This window comes from Watersipora subatra, chromosome 5 (assembly GCF_963576615.1).
Source record: "Watersipora subatra chromosome 5, tzWatSuba1.1, whole genome shotgun sequence".
Classification (NCBI taxonomy): domain Eukaryota; kingdom Metazoa; phylum Bryozoa; class Gymnolaemata; order Cheilostomatida; family Watersiporidae; genus Watersipora; species Watersipora subatra.
In genome coordinates this window covers 14372860-14393456 of record NC_088712.1, presented here as the reverse complement: position 1 = coordinate 14393456, position 20597 = coordinate 14372860, and the positions used below count along the sequence as shown (strand labels likewise).

At 35.7% G+C, this 20597-nt stretch overlaps 2 protein-coding genes across 2 annotated transcripts in view; both read right to left on the bottom strand.

Moving 5' to 3' along the window:
* The window catches only part of LOC137396509 (alpha-(1,6)-fucosyltransferase-like), a 116126-nt gene that overhangs the window by 3076 nt on the left and 92453 nt on the right, over positions 1-20597 (bottom strand). The window contains exons 7-11 of the mRNA XM_068082813.1: positions 7186-7285; positions 5740-5854; positions 5405-5536; positions 3743-3922; positions 1332-1482 (exon numbers count right to left, since the gene is read on the bottom strand). Coding sequence (XP_067938914.1) covers positions 1332-1482; positions 3743-3922; positions 5405-5536; positions 5740-5854; positions 7186-7285 — 678 coding nt within the window. The remainder of the gene's footprint in view (positions 1-1331; positions 1483-3742; positions 3923-5404; positions 5537-5739; positions 5855-7185; positions 7286-20597) is intronic.
* On the bottom strand, positions 13511-20412 carry LOC137396759 (uncharacterized). Its single transcript, XM_068083069.1, has 9 exons — positions 20331-20412; positions 19646-19821; positions 19436-19541; positions 18628-18801; positions 18267-18413; positions 17777-17894; positions 17012-17111; positions 16598-16712; positions 13511-13522 (listed from the first exon to the last, which is right to left on the bottom strand). The coding sequence occupies exons 1-8, from the start codon at positions 20406-20408 to the stop codon at positions 16709-16711; spliced, it is 903 nt and encodes a 300-aa protein (XP_067939170.1). The 5' UTR covers positions 20409-20412; the 3' UTR covers positions 13511-13522; positions 16598-16708.

Here is a 20597-nt window from a genome sequence, read left to right as displayed (position 1 = left end):
CTAGTAGTAACAGTATCACAACTAAAGTTCAGTATATCCCATCAGTATTTGGTCAAATTTGAAGTACCACAATAATTAATTGTTTTTTTGCGAAATATAATTTATTTTTACTTTTTTAGGGTATAAGAATATTGAAAAACTAAAGCCTTTTTTGCGGTTCAATATTTACATTTATTACTGTTATTGGTTTATAATTTCACAACCTAAAAAGTTTTTAGGTTATGAAATAAAAATAAAAAGGTAAAAATAAAGTCTATTTCGTCAGCAAACATCAATAGCTATAACTCTTTGGCTCACATAAGCATAAGGTAAAATAAAGTCGTGATTTCTTAGAGCATATCCAATTTTCAGTTAGCAAACGACATTTATGTTTTGGTAATCTAATTTGCAAACTATAATGTGCGCAGTATTCACTGGTTCAAGCTGTAATAGCGGCAGCCATTTTCTTGATAAATTAAGGTCTCAAGCACCAAAAGAAAATTGGCTACATTGAAGATATCTGCTATCAAAATACACTCTGAATAAACTCAATCATATAGAATAGTAAAATGCCTTTTGTCATACTCTTGTACTTGTACTCGACCATCGATTTTTGTAGCAGACCCAACTCTTCGCATTTGAAGGATAAAAAAATCCTATGATGTCATCAAAAATGTACTTGTGAGCGAAAATGTGAGGGAAACACGAGTTATACATGATGCTAGGTTAATAATCTATCACTGATTAGTGACAGGTGAGCTGCAGAGAATATGAGAAGCCTCTACGAGTGATAATATATCAATTAAGACCAGCGCTCCTCGAGCTAAAAGCATCGGATTTGAGAACGACAATTCAAGAATAGAAATAAAAGCTCTTGTGTCATTAGTAAAAAATAAACTTAACAATATTTTAGTAGATTTTTTCAGAAAGTATCAGTATTTTTCTATAATTTGCGACTTTTTTTATGTTTGCGAAGATCTGACTGCCAGGATGTTTTGAGATTAAAATCAACGACACTTCATCGAAATGAAAAGAAACATGTCTTAAAATGATGTCATCAGCTGCTATTGGCTATTGCATTCAAGTTGCAGTGTTACGCATCTCTATGCTGCCAGTCTCTTTGCAACTACAGACGACATAATTGGACTTAAAATATTGTATTGATTTTTATTTTGAAACATCCTGGCAGTCAGATCACATCAAACATCACAAACCACCGCAAATGATAGAAAAATGCCCTTACTTACCTACAAAATCTAATCAAATTTTACGTAATTACCTCTTTAATACCAGGTCAACACTAAAATGAAACTAAGAAAAATTCCTCTTCTTGTATGCTAAATAGAGCAAACCTGAGAAGAGAAGGTGCAGACGAGATAGTTGGTAAGTGAGAGCATATGTATGTCTATGATGACGCCCCGCAGAGAGTTGTCGCTATAGCGACTGCCCATACCAGCTGACTGAGCGATTGACACGTCTCCAATGAACTCATAGTCAGGGTACCTGCAGGATAAAATCATGTAAACCTAACTAACAACCTGTCTGTTTACTGCATCAATTCATTATACTGTTATATTTCAACATATTATTGGCAGCATCAATAAATAATATGATAACGAAATTGTCTGATACAACTACAAGGAAACATTAACACAGTCAATCAAGTCCATAAAGCTGCCTTTATTTGAATTAATCCATAATGGATAGAATATGGTTCGATATGTTTGATTAGTGTTCGATATTAATGTACTGGCTGCCGCCAAGATATTATGTTTAACTATAAATAATTACGGTTTATTGTGAAATTTATGATAGAATGATTCTGCAAACCATATTATAGATGACTCAGAAAATGAGGACTTATGGATGCCTCAATATATTAGAGCTTTACGACTTGGCAATTTAATTATTTGGTGGCAATTGTAAAGGTGAAAGATTAAAAAACGCCCGACTATTTTCAGAGTGAGCGATAAAATCACGTTAACATAACTAACAGCCTCTGAATATATAATTCAGCATTAAAAAATTATACTCCAGTGTATTTTACTGCCACATCCATAAATAATATGATACAATAAAACTGCTTAAAGAATAGAGAAAGCATAATATTATTATGCTTTATTAGTTATCTTGAGGTGTTGACTGATGTTCTAAAAAAAGATTCAAGGAGATTGACCCACTAGAAGCCGAGATATAGCCAGCCAAACACAGGTCTACCTAATAAAGAATCAAAGGAAAACCCTTCGAAAATCCCGAAAACTGTGACGTATAAAATCGACTTAATGTTCATGTGCCGGAGTTGTGCACCCTTACCGCCGTTACGTATAATGATTGTTTTGGCTACGAGATGTGAAAAGCTACTCGCGATAGTAAATAATTTACAGACTAGCTCTGGTTTCTCAGGAAAATCAAGCAAACATTATGTGGTAAAGGCATTTGCCCATAACCCCTCGACGTGATTTGTCAAAACAGAAGAGCATATTTTGACTATTGTGCTTCAAATTTTAACTCGATCTCCACGGATATGCTCCGAAGATCCTTTGTTCAACGAACGGCGCGTGTATAGTCTATATGCGACATCCGCGATTGCAAGTCGTTTAGAATAAGAAATGAGAATGTGAATTTTTGTTCATTCATCATTTTTCTATTGTGTATCTACCGCAGCATTTAGTTGATTTTCATGATTATCGTCACTATTAACAGACTGTAAGTTCACTACAGCCATAATCTTAAAAAGAATAACTTGACCGTGCTGCTCTTGCTGTAAAAAAAGAAAACGATAACTTTTGATTTGATTTTTCTATTGATCTATTATCTTATCTATGATTATTTTTTATGATTAATATTATAATCACAATGCATATTATACAAAATAATAATATAACTGCGTATAGAATAAATGATGTAACTAATATAATTTGTAGAAATTGATAGCAGAATGTTGCGAAATAATAGATGCGTGTAATTATTTTATTCTAAAACTAATCTACACGTCAGAGGGACTGGTTCGGAATTCTCAGAGCAACGATTGTTAGGCCCAATTTGATTGTTCTATACTTCCAGGGATTAGACCAATTAAAACGCCGTGATTGTTATAGGAGAGCGCATTAGTTGGCTTAATTGACCAATGGCACACGAGTCGATTTCATACGTCATATATTGATGACTACAAAAAAAACTTATGTTTTTTGGTAGACCTGTGTTTGGCTGGCTATATCTCAGCTTCTGGTTGGTCAATCTTCTTGATTCTTTTATTAGAACATCAGTCAACACCTCAAGATAAATAATAAAGCATAAAAATATTATGCTTTCTCTATTCTTTAATAGCAACAATACAAGAAAATTTTACTGCAGTCAATGAAGTCAGCAGAGACGGCTTTTAGCTGCTTCAACTTGAATCAATTCATAATGGAATCAGTGCCACTACGTTTTATTCGTGTTCGACATTAATGTAGCGACTGCCACCAATACACTGTTTATAAATATAAATAATTTCGTTTTTTTGTGAAGTTTGATAAAATGACTCCGCAAAGGAGGCCAGATGGAAGACTCAGCAATGGAAGATCTAAGAATTTTCACACATACATTTTTTTGATGCAGCCACACATTACTGGTAAGTAAAATAACTGGGAGAGTCAATTAAAATATTAAAACATTTAAAAAAGTAATGAAAATCGCTTTTTTTTTCATTCCCAAAAAGAAGTGTTCGCGAGATTCCAAAACCAAAGTCCTAGCATGGCGAAGAAGAAACATAGTGACCTACTTTTCTCTGGCATTGGGAAGGACAGATGGGTCATCTGATGCAATGTAAACTCTCCGCTTGTCGATACGGCCAGGAATTCTTTCCTGTATGAGGAACCACTCAGCCACGTGTTCCATGTACTCGTCTATACCGTGGTAAGCTGCCTCTGTACCCACCTTGTCTGTCCGCCGCACGTGTATCCTGTATCAAAGTGACTATAGATGCTTACCATTTCATCGGGTGATTAACATTCATTCAGCCACTCATCGATTGTGATGTACTTTACGGCAGCTCATTGGATATCAAGACTCACCTGACTGGTCATCAAGTTTTAGTAACTAGTGGGGATAGTGTGCGTGTCTATTTATGATAAAGAGAAATGATAAAATATTTAATAACAACATTATTGCTATTAGCTATACTGAATCGGATGATGCATGCTATAAGTTAGCCTGGGCATAGCTTTCTTGGGGGCTGGGGGGTGGGGGGAGGGGGAGAGAGAGCCTGGGACACATAGCGAAAAAAGGTAAGATAACTTCTGCAAAACGAGTGACATATGCTACATATGACGCTCAGACTGACACTAATAAAAACGTGTCGTTAGCTTCAGATCTCACAATGTATTAGATGTGGAGCGTTTTAAAGCCTATCGTCACGGTCACGTGACTTGATCTAGTAAAAAAGTCCTGTTTTTAATAGGCTGGGTGGTTACGTAATACCCCGTTTGATTACAAAACAATAAGAACCAGAGGTTCCTATTCTCTTGCGGTTATACATTTGCAGTTTTATTTCATTTCTCTGATAAGAAAATGGAGCGATTCAAAAATCATCTATCAAAGCTAGGCATAGTCACACTGAGACCAGAGCAGTCTCAAGCGCTACAACATATTATCGCAGGTTTTGACCAATTTATAGTTTTTCCTACTGGCTTTGGAAAGAGTATTTACTATCAGATGGCATGATTTATTATGCAACCAACATTTCATACTTAACAATCAGCATTTTTTTGCTGCCAATCCAGATTAAAAATAATACATAATACTCGCGTAGATCATAAATAAAACAAAACTTAGATTATTAGATAAACTTTTCTTTACTAGCAGTGTGTGTTCCATGTTGTTCTATTGCCACTTCCCACCATTTCCCAGAATGCCTCTTCGAGATAGACCATCACATGATACTCCTTTGGAAATAACAATTGTGATATTAGCAACTGCAGAAGTCGATTTTTAGAGTTGTCTTCCCCGAGTGTTGCTATGTGTCCCAGGCTCTCTCTCCCCGTCTCCCCCACCCCCAAGAGCCACACCCAGGCTAACTATAAGTTGTTTCACAGACATGTGAAAAGTTAGAGTAAAATTGCTGACAAACACTAGCAACACGTCCACAATAAATTCTTTTGTATGCCATCTGATAAGACATTTATGTCCAGCTAACTTCGACAAACAAATTAATTTTTGAATTTTTAACTAATAAATTTTTCCATGAAACTGATGTCAAATTTATACAAGCCTGTTTTATTCTACGAAGGTAGACTGTGTGTCATGAAGATAAAATGAAGTAGTCCATATTAGCATCCTAGTAGAGCTGGCTTGTCACTTAATGTCTCTCAGACAGCATCACTGATTCTAGAATGTAAGTAATTCAGCCTTTTGTGTCAAAGAGGGAAGAGCTTGAAGACCTTACCCAACTATAGGTGTCTTAAAACCCATCTTAGACTTGACTTCATTGAAGTCCTGTTCCGTATGAGGCTGCATTCTCATCATGTATTTGACAAACTGCGAGATGAACCAGACTGAAGGGTCTCCATGGAGCGTCCTATTCAAAGGTTCAAAGGTCAAACATAACTGACAACAGATGTAAAAGCTATAAAGCATGATATCAATGTACCAACGCTTTGCTAGGTCATATTAAGCATATAGTTATAGCACAAAACATGCATTCATTTCTAAAACATTTATAACAAGATAGCACAACTCCTAAATAACTGATAAGTCATTACAAGCAACTAGAGTGCTTACATTAGCCTTTGAGATAAATCCTCCGGAAAAGATAGAGGCATGTATGGAGGGCGAGCATGCAGGGCATCCACAATAGGCATAGAAACAACTTTCACTCCTTGAGCTGCCTTCTCCCCTACAAACAACCCAGTCTATATAATAACTATACATACATTGGTACACACACAGCAGAGAACCTGACTGGCACTATTGTAAGAAAGATGTGGAAAAAGCCGGTTTTTTAACGATAAAATATGCACTTACACAAAATTTCAGTAGACTTTATTTAAAAGTATCAGATCTTTCTATCATTTACAGTTGTTTTTGATGTGGTCTGACTGCCAGGATGTCTCACAATTAAAATTGACAAAACACCATCGCGGTTACGACACTGCTTAATACCATGGTTTCTCACCATACGATTTTAATTCGTTTCAGTGTTAGCATCCTAAGGCAAAAAATGTCATTCAATGTGGTGTACAAACCCGTAGTAATTATCTAATGCAAACACCCCTGGTAAAATCATCAAAAAATTTATATGCACTATGTACATATTAAAGATTAGTAACAAAATATTATGTTGGTTTTAGTAATCATAGTTACCTACGGTAAGTTTAATGAATTTAGCGTATTTTGCGGTTATGATCTGCAACAAAATGCAATAATACAATGTACTGTATGTACCGTAGAGAGTTATTACCTTCGAGACAGAGGCATAACATAAACATTGAAGTTAAATTTATTGAGTTTAGCTAACTAAACACGTACTTATACCTAAATTTTATCGCATGGCAAAAAAAAAGTCGTATGGCGAGAGAGAAAAACATCGTGTTCCACATCGCAAGGCCAAAAAAATCATGTTACAACGGTCACCATAACCCATGAGCAAAAAGTGCACATTTAGCGTGGCAACCCAAAAATGATATGCAGTTTATGGTAAGAGCAATGGAAATCATAAGAACGGTACAGCCGTGTGGTTACAAGTGCTTGTTAGTAGACTTGTGATTTGAATGAGTTGAAATCCAGTACAAAGGTAAATTTTCGTTGCTGAAACTTTATCAAAATAACCGGACAGACAGACAACGGACAAACATTGAGATTTATATAGATAGATAAAAAGCGTTACTGAAAATCACTCCAACAATTCATTATATAAATAACAAAAAGGTCAAGAATTTCTAAGCTGTCGGCTCCAATTTTCATTACTTTTATTTTAAAGGTTTTCATTGAATTATTATTGAAAAGAGGTTTGAACCGATTGCCAATCATTAAAAAGCAGTTTCTAAGGAGTCTCTATATATGAAAAGAGTGATTAAATAGTAATGTGACGGAATATATGACTTGATATTGGAGTTGTCAGCCCAATGTAAAGAGCTAACAAATTAACAAAAGAGCGTATTCTGACTCATTTGCATGTGATCATTATAGAAATTTTTAGATTGAACTTTTACTTATTCTTAAACTTACCACTCCATGGAGTAGCCACTTGCCCAGGAGCTACATCTGGGCAAGTTTCGCTCATAGGTAAAAATACTTGCTCCCAACCCCTAGCATCGTATCTCCACCCCTGCCAAATAAATACAAACATCTACAGCTAAAAAGGACTGGTAATAGCCACAGGTACAGATATTTGTGTTATAAGTAATTTTCACCAGTTCCAACCAAAATGTTCTGATCAGTAGCTGAAAACTTTAGTTTTTCATTCCATATTCCGTCAATTAAAATAATAAAAACTATTCACGACCATAATTATATTATTACTATAATATTATACTATTATAAACATATTATTATTATATATTAACATATTATTATTATATATTAACATATTATTATTATTAATTAACATATTATTATTATATATTAACATATTATTATTATATATTAACATATCATTATTATATATTAACATGTTATTAGTATATATTAACATATTATTATTATATATTAACATATTATTAGTATATATTAACATATTATTATTATATATTAACATATTATTACTATATATTAACATTTTATTATTATATATTACCATATTATTATTATATATTAACATATTATTATTAATTAACATATTATTATTATATATTAACATATTATTATTATTAATTAACATAATATTATTATATATTAACATATTATTACATATTAACATATTGTTATATATTAGCATATTATTATTCACTACCTACTGGTAGTTATTACTCTTGCTATCATCACGGAGTAAATGCTATCATCACGGAGTAAAGGCTGCAAAATAATTCAAAAATACTGAAAGACAGTCAATCGTTGAAGGTGTTGGCGTGTCTCTCAACCAAGCCGCCCACAAAGTGGAGTCTTGTTGGAAGCAGATGGTTTATTATAGCTTTCAGCCTGGCTTCGGACAGACAGACACCGATTCTATTACAGTAAAGATATATTTTTGTGGACCCCTCCATGAGACATTGATTCATTCTGGTACTGGAATTGTAAGGCGAAAATGTCGTATAGAGGGTATAGAAACCTATAGTAATTATAGAATGCAAACAGCCACGGAAAAAAACATGAAAATTTTATATACGTACAGTACATATTAAAAATTAGTAAAAAATAGTATATTAGCTTTAGTACATGTAATTATAGCTAACTACAGTAACTCTGGTGTATTTAGTGTATTTATATATATATATAGTACTTTATTGGCAATAATTTCATTTCACAAATAGAAATGTTTTTCTATATTTGTTGTTTATTATCTGTTTGAAATATTTGTTGTTTATGATCTGCTTACGGCTTACGACGATTCTTACTTCCTCCTTTAACGTCGTTCTCAATCTTACGGCCCACGGCTAACAAATTAAAGTTGTATATTTAGGTCTATGGTTACATATGTATAATGAATTAAGGTTTACAGTAAATATTATATTCAAAGCTAAAATGTATGATATATTTTCCCTTTTGCTTACGTTTCACTAATTTTCAATTCAATCACGCAATATCAAGCATTTACGAAACACGAAGAATGCTAAACTAGCTGAGAGAACGAGCATCGTATCTCTTTCAGGCGTTATGGGAGGGATTTTGGCAAATAGCAAATTAACATCTTTTCGGATTTCGGCGAATAGCATAACGGCATCTTTGTTATTCCGACGTATTCAGCACACCGACCGCCGAAATTTGAATTGCGAGAGACATTTTTGTTCATGCTGTATGCAAAAAAACGTCGTGTTCCACATCGTAAGGCAAAAAACCGTAAAACAGGGACATCAGAACCTGATGGTACACAGCGCTTAATTTTAGACATATACAATTTTTTTGGTTCGCAGCGTAGACCTTGCTGTATATATAGTGAGAAAAATCAATTTAAATTGACATTGAAGGTGTGCGCTCCCCTTAACATATTGTAAAATTCCTGTAATCATGAACAGTAAACCGAGTGGAAGTGATGAGAAAAAGGAAAGCTTGTCACCACAAACCAACAATAACACAGTTACAGTACAGTCATTAAATTAAAAAGTTAGGTTTAGTTTTTTACCTTTGAAAGGCCAAAAGGGTTGAATTTGGAAAGATCTTGGAATGCATTAAGCTAATTTACTGTTTGTACAGCATACAATCCCAATAAGGTGAACATTCTGGCAACGAATTATTACCGTTGTAGGAGCGTCTACTGTATTAGGTGTTTGTGCGTGCGTGTGATTTATTTCATCAAATACATAGTACATACAATTGCATACATACGAACAAGAAAACAAGGAAAAGTTTCAAACAATTGTGTATCAACGATCAAACAAAAGTAGAGATGATGGGGCCAGTGCGAAATAGCAGAGCTAAACCGGTCGCAGACCCAAGTCGACAGCATAAGGCGTAGACACCAACTTAGTCTGTAGGTCAACTTTGATGTTTCATGGCATGTATTAGTCCATTTACCTCCAATTATTAGTTTACTACCATGTTGCTGTTAGAGGAAATGATGAGACCTAATGTTTTCAAAGCAGTTCCATTTGTAGTATGATTATACTTTCAAAATACATTCAGCCCAAGAGTCAACTGATAAGATCTGCGTGTCACTACGCAACTTTCTTATGATCAGTATTACATTTATGTATATATTAGATCAATTTGTTATAATTTGTCTATACTTTTTATTTTGTAAGTTGCAGATTACAGGCAGATGGCAGAAGAAGACACAGATATGACAGAAGAGCCAACAGGAGAAACTTTTGACAGGGGTGAGAATAATTCCTAATTTTACCAAAGCTATCCTAGGAACAATGGTTTGCAAAAACTTGTCTACCAAAGCAGGTCTCCTGGGAAAAAAAGTCATGTGATTTTACTGTTAACTGTGGTTTAAATTATATTCTTAGGTGAAGAACAAAAGCTTGACCAAGGAGATGAAGGCACGAGAGAGAAGCGTAAGCGAACAAACGCAGAAAACCATGAAAAACAAGGTGATTGTGGAACAGTCAAAATTTAGAAGGGTGAGAAAGTCCCAAAACATGAGGAATTGTTTTTTACCAAGAAGTGACAAGCATGTTATACGGCAGGGACAGCTTGAAGTTTTGTTAATATTATTTTATCTACCCACCCCTTGGTAAAATTGTTGCTTGGTTTTCTCTTATCACCTGATCGTTTAAAAACAGAAGGCCTGTACCTCAAATTTAAAGTTCTTGTTATAGTTGATAAACCAAAGCAAAGCAGTGGAAAGGAGCAGAGAAAGAAATGGAGCAGCAGAGAAAGCAAGAGGACCAAAATGTCTGCTGACAATGAACAAGGAAGTGAGTTTAGAACTTTGAAGCCCTAGTAGGGAATGGGGAAGGTGTACTTTATGTAAAATATGAATCATTCTAAGGATTTGCTGAATGCCATTGTATGTATTGATGCATTTCACTTAGCATTCCACTAGTGGAAGTTAAAATGCAGTGCGAAATCCACTTGCATTACAAGTGGCCCCAGCTCTGTATTGTAATGAGTACCTCTAAAATAAGCTAAGATGACTATTTCGTTTTGGATCATGTTGGATAATGTAACAGATTTTGGTGGGATAACAAAATTCTATCTATTTTTATCTTATGCTTGTTTGGATAAAGTTGCTTGGAAGGATGTTCATCTCTGTTTCATACTCCACATAACAATTTTGTAGTAGAACAACTTACACGCTACTCAGTCAGAGTCCGCCACTTCCCTGACGACAACCTCACAGAGTATGTTATGAAGTTTTGATCTATTACATCATCTATGCTACTATTTGTCTGCTGATTTTGTTATATCTGTAAGTAGACTGAGTTGAACGAAAAAACTTGAAGACAATGCTACATCTACCTACCTGTGTAATACATTGGCCTGACATTCACATATTATACATCATACATTATGTTTGCAGGTTTAACAACTAGACTAGTTGTGTTCGCTATCAACGGAGCGATCGGAATTAGCCAACTGACTGAGTACAATTGGCACGGCTATAGCCAGCTCGGCTAACATGATCAAATTTGGCACAGTTGACACTGTTTTGGCTATTAATGACAAAGTATGCTCGATTATTAAGGCTATACTCGGCTCCGCTGAAACCAGACGAGTTATTGCTTATATACAGAATCTGAGTTACATACGCATGACCAGCCGAGGTTAAAGGAGGCCGAGCTTAAAGCATATATAAAGGAAGAAATGAGCAAAACCAACAATAGCACCTGGAAGTTTAACCCCATGCAGTTCTACGTTTGTCGCATATTTAACTGTATCATTATATATTTACTGATAAATATATACTTGCATTGCCTCTGATTATTGATGATATTTAAACAAAATCATATTTGTTTGGGCACCGGGCTGCTTCTGCAAAGTCAGAGAATTCAACAAACCCAATCATAGAGCCGTGAACTCGAAACTATCAGTCATACACATATCAGACATGCTGATTTCAAATATGCTCTCATAGTTTGTGTGCGTGTAATAGTTTAGCCTGAGTAACTGTCGAATATCGTCATCGTCTCCCCAATGATCGTCTCCCCACTGCTTAATTTGATCCCGGACAAATTGACACGTAACTAGCCAGCCGCAACTATGAGGATAGTTTGATCATTGGTTTTGGTATTCTGTCAAGATGATTGATGGAAGCACAACAGAAGACATTGGTGATCTTTTTCTGGCTCTGATTAATGGTGGTATTTAAACAAAATCATATTTGGTTGGGCACCAGGCTTCTTCTGCAAAGTCAGAGAATTCAACAAACCCAATCATAGAGCCGTGAACTCAAAACTATCAGTCATACACATATCAGACATGCTGATTTCAAATATGCTCTCATAGTTTGTGTGCGTGTAATAGTTTAGCTTAAGTAACTGTCGAATATCGTAATCGTCTCCCCAATGATCGTCTCCACACTGCCTAATTTGATCCCAGACAAATTGACATGTAACTAGCCAACCGCAAATGTGAGGATAGTTTTATCATTGGTTTCGGTATTCTGTCAAGATGATTGATAGAAGCACAACAGAAGACATTGGTGATCTTTTTCTGGCTCTGATTAATGGTGGTATTTAAACAAAATCATATTTGGTTGGGCACCGGGCTGCTTCTGCAAAGTCAGAGAATTCACAAGTTAAAAAGAACTAAAACAATAGCCTTGGACAAAATCGTATACTTTTGAGCACTGAAATTATTTGTGAGATAAAAGTATTTTATCGTGCTATCAACTATATCGAGATCAATGGTCAACTCGAGATGGTCAATGTTCGAGATCAACTTTTCTTTTATACAATATTGATACATGTATTTTACAATAACAATATTTTTATGATAACAGTCTGCCGATTTACACTACAATCATACCAAATGTTGAAATTAAAAATTTGAAGGTTTATTGCAAAGCAGACAAGAGGTGACTGCGACTATCTATACATGTACATTACAAAAGCTGACAATGGTATGTGAAAGCTTGCTGTATCAATGTTGGCAATTGTGCACTAGCAACATATTGTACTTTGTTCTATCCTATCATGCCTTCGTTATTTGTGATCAATCGTCATCGACATCACTCTCTAATTCTGGCTCCTCAAACTCTACATTATCATCTACATCTGGCTGGCCAATCTGAATTAGCAAGCAATCTCTGATTTTGGAAACAAGCTCCTTAGTCAACCAAGACTTATCTTGCCTTGTTTCTAACTTATCATTGATGTATTCAATGAGGTTGTCTCTCTCTGTAAGTAGTACTTCTACTTCTTCATAACATCTATTGATCCTACAATAATAAATACAAACTAATAGAGAAGAATAAGCCGGTTGCCAAAGCAATATGGAGAAAAAACAATGGAGGAAACTGCAATAGAACACCTCATCTCTCCTGTTGTAAAATGTACAACTTTTTAGGGAAGGGAATGACTTTCAAGTTGTATGAAGTTTATTTTCTATGTGAACTGCTGGCCACCCTCTGTTCCTTCCAAAATTATGCACTTTTCAAACTCACCGATGGTGAAGATCCACTGCTGCTAGCAAGCCTGGACTGATTTCGGGTATTGAAACCCTCCAAGGAAAATATAGGGTGTCCTTGACTTGGATAAGTTCCTTCTTGCTTACTTTCTTCCCTTTTTTTCTACCTGTTCAAAATGATGATATTTCAACAACTACGATCATAATCATTCTGGCCCATCATATATAAATATAAGTCTGTTGTACTAACTAGCTAATTTTTCTTAAAACTCAAACATTTTGATATAAAATTTACCACAATGATTACCTGACAGATACTTGTCCACCTCACTTTCAAACTGCCCTTTGACTTTGGTCAACATGTCGCGGTGTTTGTTTCTGGTCTTGGACGAATCTGAAACAATAACAATATCCATAGCTTAAGTTGAGAGTAAAAACAGTTTTTCAATGCAGCCATTAGAGTTGTCTGAAGATCCAGCAGAAGCTTTGACCGGGGAAGCCAAGGTTATATTTCAGCTCCTCATAATAATAATCTTTAGTAAAACATTGAGAAGTTGCTTGGGTCAGGTGTTCTTTGGCCAAGGAATTTGTTTCTGCCGTTGTTCCAGGCTTTAAAGTAAATGTTTAGGACAAAAATTCTTTTTTGTAGATTCATTGCTGCACTTGACTGAGGTCTAGTCTTTTGAGAAAGTGGAATTATTGGCTAACTTTTTGAACAAAACATGGCTTGGGACCTACCCTCACAGTCAAGGGTAGGCAGCTCAACATACTCAAAACCTCTAATAACCCCAAAACCTTTTTAAGGTGGCGGTCAATTAGAGGCGGCGTTCAAATAGAGGCTAGCGGTGTATTTTTCAAATGGCTCGTCAAAATTTTCGGAAGGCAAATTTAGCACTATTACGGGCGAAACAAATGTCGCCTATATTTTGCTCTCTTTTTTCAGTGTAGCGATATTAAACCTTTTGGATGCAATAAATCTGCTAACTTGCCTCTAACTTGTCCAAGATCGCTTAATAAATGTACTTCGAGAACATACAAAACCAACTTTTTATGTGCAATAGAAGTGGAGTTACGAGCATCGATCTATCGTAAGCGGTGTTAAAATAGCTGCATGGACGCAATTAATTAAATAACATGCTATAGATCTGCATATTTATAAATTATTCAATAACAATCTATCAAATGATACAAATATCTATGAACAAGTGACATAAACGAATTATACTTATATTACATGCAGAAACAAAAATTAACGTTTTTAACACAAAAATATTTCCATCGTTTGCACGGATAGCTGCGTTCTGATTGTTGCTTTCGATGGAACGAACGTCTTTTAGTTGTCCAATACCTTCCACAATATCTTCTGACCTCAACTCTTCTTTTGCACTGCTGAACTAGCCGATACTAACATCCAAACAAATTTCTTATCATACTTTTAACACGCTGCATTTAGCACGAACACAACGCGTGAAATTTGCTTAGTAAACGTAACCTTAGATCGAAGTAGCTCGACCGCAACACACAAGGAACCACTATTAGCTTGTGACAGTAATTATTTCTATAGCGTTGCTTTGAAAGTTCATCTACTATCGTAAATTTAAGCCATTTTTACATGTAGGCTTCTTCGAAATAGAAAGAACACATTAAATAGATAACTACTTCTAGCCTGAGATCGTTATTGATTATTTCTATGGTGCCGCTTTCAAAGTTTTAACGAAAAACATAACGAAAAGCTTTGAAATTGAATAACAAGAGAATTACAGTGAAACATGGATAACTCACCCTCGGATATAGCGAACACATGGTTAATTCGAATGGATTTGCTTGGTCCGTTCCCACGCAATGATAAATGGCTCTATATAACTCGAATTCAACACTGTTATAACGAACAGTTTTTGCCCAACCGCTACCGAAACGGTTGCTATCGCTGTAGAAAATCACTTTATTCCAAGCCATAGAGGTAAACCTCAACTTTTCGTAATTCATAAGCGTCGTTATTACCTCCATCGGCAAAATATTTTTGTCAACGACTTTTCTATAGGTTTGGTGAAATTTGATTTATCCTGCTATACGATGAATAGCACGGGCTTGCCGGGTCACAGGCGCAAGGACTTTCGCCCCGCACATACAAAACAAAAACAGCATGTTGTTTTTGTTTTGTATTTGCGTGGCGAAAATCCTTGAGTGTGTGACCCGGCTAGCCCGTGATGAATAGTTTTACGACGTTGATTCTGTGTTGAATCAACGTCGAAATGTTGAATGTTTAAAACGTCTTAAAAATTGTTGTAATTAAACGCATACGTTGTCTTAGCTAAAAAAACTATTCATCGTTTGACCTAAACACAGAATACGTGTGTACATTCAATAAGTATCCATTCAAAAAGCGTGAGTGATATACAATGTACCGTACAACCTCGTAAAACTTTTAATTGAACTGCCTCGGAGTGTTGCTCTTAACGAATCCCAGGTAAAGTAAGGTAATCTTTGCATAAACTTCAAGAAAAATCAGCAAAATCGATCGTGGGTAAAACGCTCAAAAGAAAAAGATGTCTTTTCTTTTGAGCATTTCAGCAACGATCAAGTTTTGCCAATGTCAATCTAAAAAACGTCCTGGCAATAACATCACCTCAAACAACAAACCAATCTCAAGTGATAGAAAAATCTCTATACTTTTGGATGAAAACGTTTTAAGCTTTACATTAGAAGCATTTAATTTGAAACAAGCCATTTGTGCTTTTGATTTATATTATAGTTTGTATATGTACATGTATCTACTAATAAATAAGTAAATATATGGACTTGTGACAGTGCTCTGATAACTTGAACGCTCTGATAACTCGAACACTTTTACTCGGTCCCTTGAAGTTTGAGTTATCCGAGTTTCACTGTATTTGTTATTGATATAAATGATTCGTTATTAATACATTTTTGTGGACACTTTTCTACTGATCAGTTGATATTATTGGCTCGTTATGATCAAAAAGGTCAAAGTGGTGGTCAAATGGAGGTGGCGTTCAATTGGAGAGTGGCGGTCTATTTTTCAATCTTTCTCTCAGGGTGACGGTCAATTGGAGGTGGCGTTCAAATAGAGGCAGCGTTCAATTAGAGGTTTTACGGTAACTTATGAAAAATGTTGGATATAAGTTTGCATGTGTACCACTAATTTCGATGGATTAAAACTTCTGTCAAAAAGTACATTATTAACTGGGTCACTCAATATACTTGATGCTAATCTTTTGTAGCGACAGGCAAGCTCCTCCATCTTCCGCTCCTGTGGTGTTATATCGCCTAGAAAAGAATACTAAAAATAAACTAATTTACATTTCCACCGGTGGGAAAACTACAAAAAAGCAAAATAACTTTTTTGCTGTACTGGGACTGGACACTGGATTTGTTGGTTTTCTGTACTGTAAACCCTGAACGAATGCAACCAATTGAATCGTATTGCAAACGCCAACATAGTTATTACCTTCTCCAATCTTTGAATATTCCTCTCCTAGCTGTTCAATCTGAGCCTCACTCTTCTTCAAGTCTCCACACATCACCACAAACTGCTCCTCTATTTCCTTAATTTCTCTCTTCATCTACAAAATACAAGAATTTGTTGAACCTTCCCATTGGTTAGCCTGATTGAGGTATGAGTCCTGATGCAAGCTTCTGCCCATCATGCCTGGCATCAAGTTAATTAGTTCTGTTTACCCCGGATGAAGATATGGTTCACAGCAATTATTTCAATCAGTAACAAAGCCAGATACGGAACTTCTTCAATTTATCCTTTTCTAGACATGAAATAGAAGTGTTAGTAACCGATACTCTTCCTTGGAAGCAAAGCTCATACCACAAATTCTGTTTACCAAATTACTAAGTCTCAAATGAAATACACCTTGTTATCTTGCTGAACTGTGTTGCAATCCACACTGGAAGTTCTAAAAGCTTGCGGCTATTCCAGAACTTATCACTCTGTGTTATCCTCTCCATACGCACTATTGCAGACAATGAAAAGATAGGTATCCAAACATACACCACAACATCATAACAACAGAAATGGGTCTCAGTTTGCATGTATTGAGAGGTCAAGCAGTTCATTGTCTAATTACTCGGTCTATTGAGAGAAGTTGCTGGCCTCCTTCCCCCTATTCAAGTCACACCTGCAGTCAATGTTATACATCAGTGTAGGTCAAAATTGGTAATCACAAAAGTCCCAGACACCTGACCAGATACAATTCATAGACACATGAGAATCTGCTATCAAAATGACATGATGCTTACTCTCACATTGGTAAGCTTCAGGTCAACCATCATCCAGAATTAACCATAATCTTATGCCAAAACAACACCCTCCTCACTTTGAGTCAACCAAAATGGCATTTCTCAAATGTGTGACAGAGAAAAGGTGAACACATCTGGTGCTTAGGGCAGTAATTGTTAGTTTGACATTTGAGTTGCCTGAATTTGTCACTTATATTATGGGTCGGGTTAGACAATATGAAGTCCCTTGCCTGATAATATAGCTTGTCTGGGAATGTTGAGTGAGTGAATGGTTGGTGAAACTCATGTTGGACAATGGTCAGTGCTAGCAATGCCAACTGTTTAAATAACTTATGCGGAATTCATGAAATGGTCAGTCATGGAATGCTACAAAACGCACCTGCAGAATGAGAGTTTCGAGTGACAGGACCTAAACGTGAAAGGTAACTATTAGCTTGTTCACAGGTTTCTCCAGTTGAGTGACCAGCTCCCTTTACCACCTTACCACTCCATTTCATCTGAAAAAACAATTGTTATAAAAATGTAATTCACTAACTGACATCGCTAAGGCCGGAGCCAACCACTGTGGGGGGGGGGTGGAAGAGAGTCTGGTGGCATTGCAACATTTGTTGAAGTGAAAGTGGTTTTCCGCTTTGCCTGTGCCAAAATCTTACATCGGTAGTTTATTTATGACTAAGCAAAAAAGAACTTTTTTCATGCAGGTTTTTGGAAGCACTGTACAACTGTCTGAATATTTTTTTCTAAATTATCTACTAAATTTAGAAATCAGGATTTCCTACTTGAGGGTAAACTTAAAATTATGCCAACAAGGGCTTTGGCAAAACTTGATAAATTATTGCTATATTATACCGTATAACAACAATAATCACCTGACAAGACGACTTGTGTGATTTAGCATGCATTACGGATAACATTGGAGTTTGCTTTTTGGCTGTTTCCCCATCAGACTTCTGGAGCCAAGGGTAATACCTACACGCAACATCATAGGCAAAGAACTGTGCTGTTGGAAACGGTTTCTAGAGAACAAAGTAAAGACAATGAATTGCACCATGAACCATATGATATTGAATGTTTAAAGCAAAAGGTTAGGAAAATGACAGTTCCTTCAAGTACGCCTGGCTTAGATTTCACAACAAAAATGTTTTTTTTATGATCATGGTATGTCAAATTTATGATTTGCAGCGTTAGGAGAGAGTTCTGTTTACAAATAGATGAAATAAAAACTGATACCTGAAGTATATATGGATACTGGAATATCTCTCCTCTCTTCATGTCCCGTCCTTTCAGGATAAACACGTGTCGACATGTTGCTAGCATGAGACCGGTCTCATCTTTAGAATAATGGGCCTTTCCACCGACTTTAGCATTTTTCAACTTTGTGTTCTCACATGAATCGTCAACAACCTTTGAAGAAAAACGTGATTGATGTGCTTATATACAGTAGGAGGCCTGGAAGGAACACACCGATTATTAAAATCTTTGGTATCTGACAATGATTGTATCAAAATTAGGAAGAACTGTGTGCTCTTTCACAATCTATTACCAATTTTAGAACAAATCCTAATGTCTTGTGTTGTACCTTCATATGAAAGATACAATCAACTCAAATTTCAATATGCAATTTGCATCTTCAGTGGTGCTAAGAATTTGTAGGCGAGCTCATTCATCTATAGCCTTGCTGAAACATCCGGCAATGGTGACCAGTAATATAATACATTGTTAAAGTTCAATTGAAACACAACATACCAGTAGAGCTTTAACTTATTTTGGGAGGGAGATTCAAAACTCAACAAATTATTGCTGTAAATATTGGGTAAGCTGCTAGCAGTTTATGCATAACATCTATACCAATGCTACACCACAAGTCTTTTGCTATTTAATCCAACTAACAGCTAAATATTTGTGCAACCAAATAGTCTAACACATCGAGGATGTGATTTGACTGTTGCAATTGGGATGAACTATATTTTATGGTACTCATGAGACGGAAAGTTAGTGCTAAGTGTGAACCAAATGGAGCTATCAAATTTTAATTCACCTCTTGAATAGCTGTGCTTGATTTACTGCCTCTGAGTTCATCAACCTCTTTGTCAGCATCAGTAGAGTCTAATATGAGCTCAGACTTATAATCAACCTCAGTCACCCTAAAAATTATAGATAACACTGCTTATAGGTGCTATTTGAAAGACAATCACAAGCGCCATACATCAATACTCTTTGGAAATTCGGGCAGTATAGGAGTACTTACCCTCCTGCTTTCTTATAGCGGTATAGCTTAGAGTTACCATCAACGTTAATTGTGTGTGGCTTTGTGCTACAGGCTGGACACTGTAGAAGATTATGTTCCTCACTCATTGCTAGTTCCTCCAACCTCTTCCACTCCCTTATGACACAATTGATAACTTCAGGCCTTACGTTGTACATCTGTAAATAAATATGAAGTGCAAAATACATTGTGATCATTCCCGATGTTAATATTAGTTTGAAGCTTGAAGACTACCCCAATTAGCTCAGAAATTGCCAGAAGTGTAATAATAGCATAGTTTAGGTAGTATTTAGATGAGTTATACATCATTTGCTTTGCATCATTTACTAAGAATCAGAAGCTGTGAGATAAACTCCTCATCTGATATTTTGAAAAAAAGCTGTACAAGTTATTGAGGGTTCATATTAGCTTGTGTGCCAAATGTGAAAATGCTCCCCTTCCCAATTGAAAGCGTTTTGAGGTACAACCCTTGCGAATACTGGCATCATGCACTTGGTTAGAGATTTTTAACTGATAAGTAAACAGACATTCATTTTCAAAACTATACACACTTGGAAAATGAGGGGGGAGGTTGTTTGAGATCATGTCATGAGTTTAATTAGCATGCGAAGTTTACTACACACCTACACACAAAAAAGATCCATGAACCAGCACATTACTCACATACCTGAAAACTCTTCTTCGTGTTGAAGTTAACTGTGCTGGCTATAGTTGCATAACTCACTAAAGCATTGAAGTTAGTCATAGCAGACAACATATTCAAAACTTCACATGAGAAGAAAACAAATTTATCAGGAGATAAAGGAAACAATCCGAGGCGCATTAACTGTATTGGGTCTTCCCTGATTCCGCATGTCAGACAAACATAACAGGATAGATGCCTGAAACCTAAAATCAGAATGTATTGCCTATTTTTAGAAGGAAGACTTTGATA

What these genes read in the sequence shown, in the direction of transcription:
- LOC137396759 (XM_068083069.1), bottom strand. Translation starts at nt 20,408, where the DNA reads ATGACTAACTTCAATGCTTTAGTGAGTTATGCAACTATAGCCAGCACA. An exon ending in ACACGAAGAAGAGTTTTCAG is followed by an intron (nt 19,822 to 20,330) that starts GTATGTGAGTAA and finishes ATTTATTTACAG; the next exon opens with ATGTACAACGTAAGGCCTGA. An exon ending in CAAGCACAGCTATTCAAGAG is followed by an intron (nt 18,802 to 19,435) that starts GTGAATTAAAAT and finishes TTTTCTTCAAAG; the next exon opens with GTTGTTGACGATTCATGTGA.